Source organism: Danio aesculapii, chromosome 2 (genome assembly GCF_903798145.1).
Source record: "Danio aesculapii chromosome 2, fDanAes4.1, whole genome shotgun sequence".
NCBI classification, from domain to species: Eukaryota; Metazoa; Chordata; class Actinopteri; order Cypriniformes; family Danionidae; genus Danio; species Danio aesculapii.
The window spans coordinates 14782981-14795251 of NC_079436.1; the positions used below are offsets into that span (position 1 = coordinate 14782981).

Below are 12271 nucleotides of genomic sequence, written 5' to 3' on the forward strand. Positions count from 1 at the left end.
ATCTTAACTGTATTTCCTTGGGACAAACTTCTTCAGCCCTCTCAGTGAAAAAGAGGACCGGCGCCCACCAACAACAAAAGACTTTTTTTCGTAGTACCCAATGTTCCCTGCTCGCAGAGTTGCGGGGGCGTGGATTCACTGCCGTCCCTCCGTCCAATGATGTAGCCGCGTGTCCCGTCAATCACCCGGGAACAAACAGATCACGCTTTCCTCTGACCAATCACGTGCGCTGCCATCCTGCGACCAGACATATAAATCAGGCTGACAGCTCCAAGTGCTGGGCAGAGGATGAGAGAACATCAAACATATAATAATCATTCAACTAAGTGGACCATCCACTCCTATTTTATACATTTTATTTTCTGTTGGTGTCCAGGTACGTACTTAACCTTATATTCCCCAGACTGTTATTTGTGTACAGTGCACGAATGTGTTTTGTGAGTGCAAATATTGGTTATTCCGTTTAGCTATTTAGTTTGTGAGTTAAGTTTTAAGAGATATTGACTTGTTTTGTGACATCGCCTTTATCAATACTTCTGGTTGTGATGATGTAATCTTGTGCCGCGCTGTATCCATGACTACCTGCTGCTATCTGGTGTAGACCGGGAAGCACTGGGGAGCATCGACATTAGTTATTGTTTTTTAGACTCGAAATGAAGCTTTTTGCACTGACCTACTGATTTGTGGAGTCGATACTGATAACATGCAGATCGAAATTGAACCTTTCACTATTGAATACAAAGAATTCCTGATGCGGATTTAAGCACGTGGTCTAGTCTTCCCAACCCCTATTTAAAACCCGTTGTGTACCCCTTAAAGAACCTAAATCGATTATTATATCTCCATCACTTCAATATGCCACGAACACGACCTCCAAATCCCTGGCTGGGAATAAACGGTCTTTAATCCAATCAATGCATGTTTGTTTTGAGATTAACTGGCTTTACGACATTGTCATCTGTTTGTTTATGCTTTTTTTAGTTCTGTGTTGTGGACGTTGGCTAAATATGTTTGACTCATGTGGTATCTGTTAATGTTGACACTATATGCTTGTCTCTGTTTTAGGTGTTTTATAGTAATAAAAATGGCCACGTCTGCCAGTTCTCAGTTGAGTAAAGTGGTAAAACAGCAGTATATGGAACTGCCTCAGGGAGACAAAGTACAAGCCATGTATATCTGGATAGATGGAACTGGAGAAGGACTACGATGCAAGACCAGAACACTAGACTCTGAACCTAAAAGCATTGAAGGTAAGCTGGACTTTTTAGCTGCACTAATAGATTTGGTGTACACTTTCATGAACATGTACATGGAAAATAGAGAGCATTTCCCATTTGGTGTTGGATTTCGTAAAGATTTATGAATGAAAATGTCTTAAAACATGTCTAAAAACAGGGTTTATGTTTGTCATAGTGTTTAATAAATGCACATTTGTTTGTTAGTTCTTGTGCATGTATTATGCATACATATAGATGTCATTATTTAAAAAATCCAATTTTTTTTTACACTTATGACAACTATGGTTTTTAGTTCTAAAACAATGTTTAAATTGCTCGGCAAGTTCAAGTTTTGGATTCTAATGGGATTGTATTGTTCAGATCTTCCAGAGTGGAATTTTGATGGTTCCAGCACGTATCAAGCTGAAGGCTCCAATAGCGACATGTATCTCATCCCAGCTGCTATGTTCAGGGATCCTTTCCGCAAAGACCCCAACAAACTGGTCTTGTGTGAAGTTGTCAAGTATAACCGGAAAACTGCAGGTACATTCGAGAGGGGGTTAAATGTAAAAAAATAAATAAATGTTGTTTGAGGTTTGCATAGACTTATTGCTACTCCTATCTTAATCACAGAAACCAACCACCGTCATACATGTAAAAAGATCATGGAAATGGTAGGGCATCAAAGCCCTTGGTTTGGCATGGAGCAGGAGTACACTGTTCTGGGTACTGACGGGCACCCCTTTGGTTGGCCTTCCAATGGGTTTCCTGGTCCTCAAGGTAAGACGGTGTCCTTTTTTACAAATACACACCATATAACAAATATTCTCAAGCTGTCTGATTCCTAAAGTGCACCTTTTTATTTCTGCAGGACCTTACTACTGTGGAGTTGGAGCAGATAAAGCCTATGGCAGAGACATCGTGGAAGCACATTACAGAGCCTGCCTATATGCCGGTGTGATGATTTGCGGAACCAATGCTGAAGTTATGCCAGCTCAGGTAACCTCTGACCCAGTCTGTTCTGGAGCAAACACAGCAGTCAGCCATTAAGCCATCTAAGATTTGGAATGTGACCTAAATTCTTCAGTTAATTCTTGTCTTACTCTGCAGTGGGAGTTCCAGGTTGGCCCGTGTGAAGGCATTGACATGGGGGATCACTTGTGGGTAGCTCGTTTCATCTTGCACCGAGTTTGTGAAGACTTCGGTGTGGTAGCTTCATTTGATCCTAAGCCGATCCCAGGCAACTGGAATGGTGCCGGTTGCCACACTAACTTCAGCACTAAGGAAATGCGGGAAGATGGTGGGCTGAAGTAAGTACTAATATTGTTTTGGTGATTGACTATATTTTATTTAATTATTTTCCCATCCAAAAACACTTCAAAGGATAATGGAAGTATTTTAAAATGTAATGGATTATGCAATTGTTGGAGGCTCGAGAATTTATGAAATGGATCGCTTATACATTTGGTCTCTTCCTACCTAGATGCATTGAGGAGTGTATCGAAAAGCTTGGAAAGAGGCACAACTATCACATCCGCACCTATGATCCAAAAGGAGGCCTGGACAATGCTCGTCGACTCACTGGCCACCATGAAACCTCCAACATCCATGAGTTCTCTGCTGGCGTGGCAAACCGTGGTGCTAGTATCCGCATCCCGCGAGCAGTGGGACAAGAGAAGAAGGGCTACTTTGAGGACCGCCGCCCGTCTGCAAACTGCGACCCCTATGCTGTCACTGAGGCCCTGATTCGCACATGTTTGTTAGATGAAGAGGGTGATGAAACTGTGGACTACTAGATCTCCCTTTTTCCTGGACTGAATTTCCCTCCCCTTCTTGCCATTTCTATTTTTTTTTTTTTTTTTAAATGGCCCTCAAGCCAAATTTAGTACTGTATCTTGTTTTCTATCAGGGTGGTTCTAACCTGGCATTTTAATATCGTTGAAGTTGACTGGTCAACTTAACATTTTAAGATATAAATCTGAATTTAACCTGATATGACTGGGGACATGGTGTTGCAGGGCATGTCTTTCCCCTGTTTTGGTTTCATTTATCTCATTTTAATGGTTTCTTGGGGAGGCCATTTCTAATGTACGCATTGAAAGCTCTCTGATTCCACTATTTTAATTTTTTTTGGTAGTTACGATGGACTGAATAAAGAGTTAAGTGCACAGAAGAATCTAGGACTGCCAAGGCTAGACAACATCTAATTACTTTTGAACCAATAGCTAGTTGTTGTTGTCATGTTGACTTGACTATTCAAGTATGTAATGTTTCAATATGTCTTACTGACAGTGTATTAAATGGCAAAATTTGGTGTCCATTTATTTTTACTGTACACACTGTTCATGTTGTGCGGTACAAAGTCGCAGTACAATAACTGTCCTGTTTTTATACTTGTGGAAATGTTATTTGTCTTGTTAAATCCCTGATTCATCAAGGATTTGATCCTGTTTTTGTCTACTACTATGATGTAACTGCACCTGTTTTGGTAAAAACCTGAAGTTGCTAAAAGGAAACTAAAACATTTATTTTTACCACAAACTTGTCTTGTGTCCTCTTTAATTGTGTATTTAATGGCTCTGTTGTTAAAGATTAGCGTTATCAAACTTTTCTTAAAAACTGGGATTTTTAGCAGGGCACTATAGGAAATAAATTCCTTCAACTGGAAGTGCAGATTTGTTTTGTATTAAAAATTAGTTTGGAAATAACGCTGCATTTTGAAAGTTTTAAATTAGTTTACATCACTAAAGTTCAGTGTACTTCTAAACATTTATTTTTACCACTAACTTGTCTTGTTTGTGTCCTCTAATTGTGTATTAATGGCTCTGTAGTTAAAGATTAGCCTTATCAAACTTTTCTTAAAAAGTGGGATGTAAGCGGTGCCCTATAGGAAGTAAATTCCTTCATATCTGAAAGTGCATGTAATTTTTGTGTTAAACTAAAACAATTTGTTTGGAAATACCACTATTTTAAAAGTTTTAAATTAGCTAACATCACTAAAGTTCTGTTTACTTCTAAATCAGTCATGTTTAACACTGTCATTTCTAAATATGTGCAAATCTCTACCATACCACAGTATCCTTTCATTCTTTTAATGGATCGGTTAGTTCGCATTACTAAAATTGTTTCAGAAAACATTTCTTTTGATATATCATTGTGCAAAATATAGATAATAAAACACACATTCCTTGGATACTGCAGAGTTTGCAGCTGAACTTTTGCTACATCGGCAAACCTTTATCTCTCTGCGAGGAGGACATAAACAAAAAGCCAGCCAGCTCCGTTAACAGTTGGGTCACATTCACTAACAGTGAGATTACGCACTATTTGTTGGCTCGCGAACGGGAACAAAGGGGCGTCTCGTCTCGGTTTCATTCTATGAAGTGCAGGAACAAGACTTTCCGGGACAAAAATATTTACTCTATGTGCTTGTGTGCGGAGGGGCAGGGTTAATAAGTTTGTTATGGAACCTTTCACGTCCCATGTCTGACAGAACTAACAAGTCGTAAGCGTGTAATTGGCTGTCCAAAATTACAGCCAGCCAATCAGAAATTACAATAGCATTTATGTCCATCCCTTGGAAAAAGAGGTTGCTGGGCAGTTATTATACAGCTAAATTTATGTTCTTTTTTAGTCTATAAAATTTAAAATAATCTTTAACCTCTCTGCATCTAAACATTTTTGTCTTTTTCGTGCTGCATAAACTGAGAAAAAAAGGGGGATTTTTACATGGTACAAAAATTATACATAGAAAAATTTTGTGACTGTGACACTGATATATATATATATATATATATATATATATATATATATATATATATATATATATATATATATATATATATATATTACTATTTACTTTCGTTTTATTTATATTTTATTGTAATTAGTTACATTACAATATTGCCATCTCAGAAATGTAATGCATTATACTACTTTTGTGTTTCTTTTAAGTAACTTTCATCAAAGTTACCACAGAAGTAAATATTCAAAAATCAAACTATATTAAAACATTCAAATGTTCTCTAAAATAATTATACTAAAATACATAAATAGATACAACGTTGACTTTTTATGACACCAGAATGCAAATGCTGTTGGTACTTTTTTAAAAATTGCATTTAGCACAATTGTTCAAACAAGTTGTTGTAACTTGAATAACTGAGATTGTAACGAGTAATAATATTACAGAAAAACATTAGTAGCATGTTATATTATTGCATTACTGCAGAAAGTTATATACTACTGTATTCACATTACCTTTGTAATGCATTACTTCCAACACTGTATATATTGTATTGATGTATACAATGATTGAAGACAAATAATAATATAACAACAATTTTACTAAACATTTGGTAACACTTTATTTTGATGGTCCATTTGAGTATTAGTAGACTGTCTGCTTAAGATCTGTTGATACTGCTCCTTCAACAGACATTTAACTGACTATAAGAAACTTTTCAAGTACATGTCAACTTAACTAACTCTAACCCTAACAGTCTACGTATAATCTAATGAGAATTAGTTAGCATGTAGATGCAATGTAACTTAAATGTAACAAACAAACCATCAAAATAAATCAAACATTTTTATTATTTTATATTTAACTTTTTTGTTTTATATGACTGCTCAAAGTCATATAATTAAAGTTTCTCTGAATCATCAAGCAAAGGCAATTTTAAACACACAATTGAGTTTAATATTTAGAAATTTGAGTAACCACATATGTGGACAATTTGTGTTTGTCATCATAACAAATATTTGTTTAAACTTGTTAGAGTCTGTTGCTTCATTTCCTAAGGGTAACATCAACTTTAAGTCATAATTGCTTTGATATTAGGAATCTAGAAAGAGTAGGAGGCCCTGTTTACCCTTAGTATTAAAATGCGGTTTGGTCAACTGGACCAAAATGAAGCAAAAATGCCCAAGAAGCTGGGGTTTTCAGTGAATTTATAACAACATATGGCTGTAAACAGATCTTGATACAAAGTCAATTGAAATTGACAATGCAGCAGAAGTGGCCTCCTCATACATTTGAAAAATTACCCACAAGTTTAAAGTATAAGGCAAAAAAAGTAGTTGCTAATATAATAATTTATTGCACTCACATTTCGATTTAATTCGCAATTTTGAAATTGAAGACATATGAAAAAGTGTCATAAGTTATTGCTGCTGGTTTCTTTGTAAAATCGAAGTATTCATTCATTCATTCATTCATTTATTTTCAGCTTAGTCCTTTTATTAATCAGCGGTTGCCACAGAAAAATGAACCGGCAACTTATCCAGCATATATTTTACGCATCTGATGCCTTTCCAGGACCCCAGATTAATAAAGGGACTAAGCCGAAAAGAAAATGAATGAATGTGGATGCCCTTTCAGCTGCAACCCATCACTTGGAAACACCCATACACTCTCATTCACACACATACACTACGGACAATTTAGCTTACCCAATTCACCTAGCGCATGTCTTTGGACTGGGGGGGAAACCAGAGCACCCGGAGGAAACCCACGTGAACAGAGCGGGAGAACATGCAAACTCCACACAGAAAACCAACGACCTTCTTGCTGTGAGGCAACAACGCTACCCACTGAGCCACCAAAATTAAAGTATAATCAATGCTAATTGAAATAAACAACCAAAATCGAATAACACAAATGCAAGAAATTTCAGTAACACTTTTAAGTAACAATTTGTCTTATTATTGCCTGTCTATTACTAAGATTTGAACTGTTTATTAGCACTTAACAAAAATATGATCGTATACATCCCTATTCCCAGTACCTAAAGCCAACTACTACCTCACTAACTAATAACAAGCAGCTAATTAGTAGTTTGTTGAGCTAGTATAAGTGAATAGTTTGTTAATTGGTTGTTAATAGTATGCATTTTACATTAAAATAAATTGTGACCTGACATTTCTTCATATAATAAATATGAAGATCAAAATAGGGATTTGGTCAACCTGCCATTTAAAATTAAAGGCAGCCATTGCAATTTATTCATGATCCACATCCACTTAGATTCAGCATATATGCAGCATGAGCTGTTTTTAATCTAAATTGTGTGAAATTTATAAAAATGAAGCAAAAACAGAATCATCTGACTTATTGTTTTGTGAAACTTTTGGCCTACATAAAACGTCTGGATGCTGAATGAGACGCAGATTTACTTTCTGCCAGCAGGTGAGGCTTATCAACACAGGATCATTGTGGACACGTACCCCTGTCTACATTTCTGGAGAGTGAAATTATGTATCCAGAGGTACATGAGGCTGCATTTCATCTTTAAAATGATTACTACGGGGTGGTATCATGCTGCCGGATGGCTTCTGTTCCGTTAAGTGCTACTAGCTGACTGCTTATCTCTGTACAGACGGCTTTTCCAGTGTTACCAGTTTGCCCAGCTTGTTGTGTACATGGCTGGACTTGGGACAGGGGGTTTAGTTGACCATGACAATGGGGTTCAAGTTTGGTGAAGAACAGTTCCAGAAACCAGGTAAAAAAAAACAAAAACAAACAAACAAACAAACAAAGAAACAAAGAAAGAAACAACAGGCTGAAAACAAGGTGAAATCATGTGGCTGCGACTGCTATATTCTAGATTGCTATTGAAAACACTAATGGTTGGGTTTAGGGATGGGGGTGTCTGGGTCAGTCAGTCAGTCGACAGCAAGCTGGCCTGGTCAGCTAAATGTAAATTGCGCTCTCAGGTGGATTTAGGCAAAAAAAGGACGAGCGAGAGAAATTTGAGATCATCAAAAAGTGTACACAGCAGCCTTTATTGGATTTGCAAAAACAAAAATGGCAAGCAGATGTACCTCCAGTTATGTATTTCGCTGTCAGCAGAAATGTAGACCTGGGTACGTATCCATAATGAGCCTGGGTTGTTATAAATGGCAGTGATATAGTGTTTTCTGGGTTACCGCTGCACTTTGGAACCGCTGGTTGGCAACTTGATCCGTTTACGGTTTACATTTGATTTTACAGTTGACATTTGGTTGATGGCCTGTGGAATGTTGGTCCCCTCCACTTCAATGGCTGTGCGAAGTTGTTGGATATTAGCAGAAACTGGAACACACTGTCATATGTTGCATGCAAGAACTGGGATGTTTTCAAATTTCAGATATTGTGTACAAATCCATGATTGGTCCATGAGGACAACAAGCATGCAGATGATCTTTCCTGAGACTTTTCGAACAGTTTGTACAAAAAATCTTTGGTTATGCAAAACAATTGTTGCAGCAGCTGTCCCTGGTCTTTTATAATCTTGGAGGTGAAGATGTTTGGATGTGGAGGTTCTAGGCTGCTGTGGATACATGTGGTCTGTGGTTGTGTGGCTGGTTGGATGTACTGCCAAATTCTCTGAAACGCTTTTAGAGATGGCTTGTTGTAGAGAAATGAACATTCAGTTCACAGGCAACAGCTCTGGTGGACATTCCTGCAGTCAGCATGCCAAACTTGCAACATTATCAATAATTAATAATAATAATATGTTTATTATATAAAGCGCCTTTTCAGTGCTCAAAGGTGCTCACAAGACAATAACAAAGTAAAAAAAGAAAGACAAAAGAACAAGTAGCAAAAAGGAAACAGAAACAGCATATACAAAACTTAATGATTGTAACTTTCCGAAAATGAGTATTAAGGAGAGACTTAAACTTAAAAATATTATTGATGCAGCAGAGAGAGAGTGTTCACATGTGATATTAGTGAGGATATGGCTGATGAGTGATGGAGTGCTCATAAATATGATCTCAGAATTGTTCATCTTGAGTTTTAAAAAATTTAGATTAACCAGTGTTTTATCTCTGTGGCATCTGTGGCATTGTTTTGTGTGATAAAACAAGTTTCCGGTATAACGGTTCCCTCACAGTCCAAAGACATGCGCTATATGTGAATTGAATAAACTAAATTGTCCGTAGTCTATGTGTGCATTTGAAAGTGTATTGGTGTTTCCCAGTACTGGGTTGCAGTCGTGGCGACCCCTGATGAATAAAGGCAAAGGAAGGTGACTAAGTCAAATAGAATTGAATGAATGAATGAATTTGAATGAATTAATATAACATTGGTAAGTAAAATTACGAGATAATTAAGCAGTTATGTGGGTTCTCTGAAGGTTTTTAATTAATCAGTCAATCAATATTTGTTTATGTCATTTTATTTTTCATATATTTTATTTATTTATTTCATATTGGTAAATGATTATCAGTCTGACTATTAATCTGATTATCAATAATTAAAATCTGATTTTAAAGATAAAAACAGTACTGCCTTGTTTTGCTTCATAAACATACATTATGCATGTTTTTGGTTAATGACAGAATGACATCTCTGTTTTTTTTCCCACCACTGTAAAATATCAAAAATATTAGATTACACTTTATTTTACTGTGTCCTTGGTAAAGTGTAAACTTTTGTTTAAGTACTGAATAATATAAATTAATTAGATGTATTTACTATGGTTAAGGTTAGAATGCGGTTAGGTTTAGGGTTGGTTGTATGCAATTATGCATAATTAGTTATAATTACAAGCGACTAGATGATCCCAAGGCTTCCATATCCTGGACCAGGCCGCATCCAAAGCAGCTACTGTGGTGGTCATGGAGGAGTGGAGAGCATGAGACTGATTCCTGTGATGCTCCAGGGACAGACGTGTCTCCGCTGAGGTCCAGCTTCCAGCCTCCGGTACTTGGACTGCAGCTCTGCACAAAACGTTTGGCCAGTGGAGAAATGGTCGTGCCCATCTGAGCCTGGTTCTCTCGAGGTTTTTTTCTTCACTTTCGCCAATTGGTGAAGTATTTTTCCTCGCTGCTGTCGCCATTAGCTTGCATGGTTTAGGATCTGTGGAGCTGTGCATCGATGGATTTGCTCTTCAGTGTTTGAACCCTCAGTAGTGATTATTAAATCACACTAAACTGAACTGAACTTAAACTTTGAAAAGTAAACTACACTGTTTCAATTTACTATGATCTTTTATGTGAAGCTGCTTTGACACAATCTACATTGTAAAAGCGCTATTCAAATAAAGGTGAAAAAATGATATGATCAATTATTCCTGACAGCATATATTTTAGGTCATTGTAACTTATTAAGCTAAGTTAATCATGTTCTAACTTAATTTTATAAGTTATGCAAGCTGTTTTAAGTTAGTTTAACATAAGTTCTATAGACTCATAAGGTTAATTTGACTCAGCTTAAAAATTTATGGCAACCAGGATTTTTTTTTATTCTTATTCTTATTCTTCGTTGCGGAACTTTGCTTGTATTTGCAATTGTTTTACAACTTCCGATTCAGTCCCCTATGAAATGACTAGGAATAATTAACGTCAGAAAATGGTCAAACTACTTGCTCTACAAACAAGTGTTTCATGATTATACAGACAAAGCAGAATAATATAATAACAAAATATAAGTTTGCAACATCAAGTAGCATAATGAGCTGTTTTTAAGGTCTAAAAATGAATAGAAGTGAATGACACTGGAAGTCTCGAGCCAAAAAGATTCACATGGCTGCGTCCGCTCGCACACAAAGAATAAGGTGAATAGACACTGTGCAATATAAAGTATCACCAAATAATATTACAATTATATATTTTAATTCTAAAGTTATAGTTATAAAGAAAAATCAAACAAATAAAAACAATTTACTTTGATTATTCAGTTCTGTTTATATACTGGCATAGGCATTTCCCATAGAGCGCCCTCTCATGAATAATTCTGAGCATAATCAATGATTGTAGGTGTTGATAACAATGAAGCTTAATGGAGATTATGTCTTGTTAAGCCAAATAATAGCACGCCATGCTTCTCCATGAATCATGCAGACAGAAACACTTCAGGCTCCTGACCCAGTTTCCTTTCTGCCTTTTAAAAACAGATAAAAACGGCTGTTAGAAAGATGAAAATGGTGAGTTATAAAGTAATCTTTTGGTCTACTGACACATACAGTGACTGCTCAACCAAATGCATGGACATATGCAATGCTGCATGCATGAATTGTGCAACTGGCTATTAAATACTATGAAAAAAACAACACAACCATAAGCAAATTGGCAGTAATTGCTTTATTCTCTTGCTCTGAATGTTTCCAAATAACACTTGTGACCCTTAGATAACATGCTTGGAGGGAGGGATGATGTTCTGTTGCCATGACGACCACCGGAATGCTCTGGCTGAACCGAGTTGGTTCTAGTGGGGCGATGGAGGGGGAAAAAAATGGGTTATGCAATCAGAAGAACGAGACAAACACCAGGTACTGGAACCAAAGCAGTGAAATTAGCCTGCAGTTATTACACAAAACACTGCAAGTGACTAGGGTAATTCAGATTTTTGTATTGCAAGTTTTCCATGCAAATGAGGCATTGTTTCATTAAATACACACTAGTTTTCATACTTCTCTATCTTAGGAATCATTTGTTTCAGTTTCCATTTACATATTAAAGTCAAAGGATTTTACAGAGATGATTTGGGGTGTCTCTTATTAATCCATGATTCAGAAACTACATTTTTTTTCCAGAATGAAAGTCAGGTATTTATGTATAAACAAATACCTGTGTGAAAATATAGTATTGATTAGTATATAGTATTGATAAACATAATATAATATAATATAATATAATATAATATAATATAATATAATATAATATAATATAATATAATATAATATAATATAATATAATATAATATCCACAGTTTAGTTTATATAATTGCTGCTGAAGTGTAGATTTATCCCACCAGGACATTTTGTGTTTAAAAGAAGTCTAACAGACATCCAAACTGAAATGTTGGCCAAACATAGACTCCTGTACTAGGACTAGTCTATTTTTGGAATTTTATTAGATGTTTATTGCTGACAGCCCAAATTTAATCTTGTTTTAGCCAAGACGTCTATCTTTAGTTGTCTATTAGATACCTTTAACACACACATACACACAAATACACACACACACTTTAAAAAAAGCTTGCTGGCTATGGGTTAGTGTTGTGTTTTGATAGAACAGCCTTTAAAAATATATTTTAACTGAAATCTGAAGTCACAAACTGATAA

General features: G+C 36.2%; 1 protein-coding gene across 1 annotated transcript; it reads left to right on the top strand.

Annotated features, from left to right (window-relative positions):
* Positions 1-268: 268 nt before the first annotated feature.
* Positions 269-3758, top strand: glula (glutamate-ammonia ligase (glutamine synthase) a). The gene is made up of 7 exons (XM_056473308.1): positions 269-376; positions 1066-1250; positions 1599-1760; positions 1851-1997; positions 2089-2216; positions 2328-2527; positions 2701-3758. Exons 2-7 carry the CDS (start codon positions 1085-1087, stop codon positions 3011-3013), a joined length of 1116 nt encoding a protein of 371 aa, XP_056329283.1. The 5' UTR covers positions 269-376; positions 1066-1084; the 3' UTR covers positions 3014-3758.
* Positions 3759-12271: the final 8513 nt, after the last annotated feature.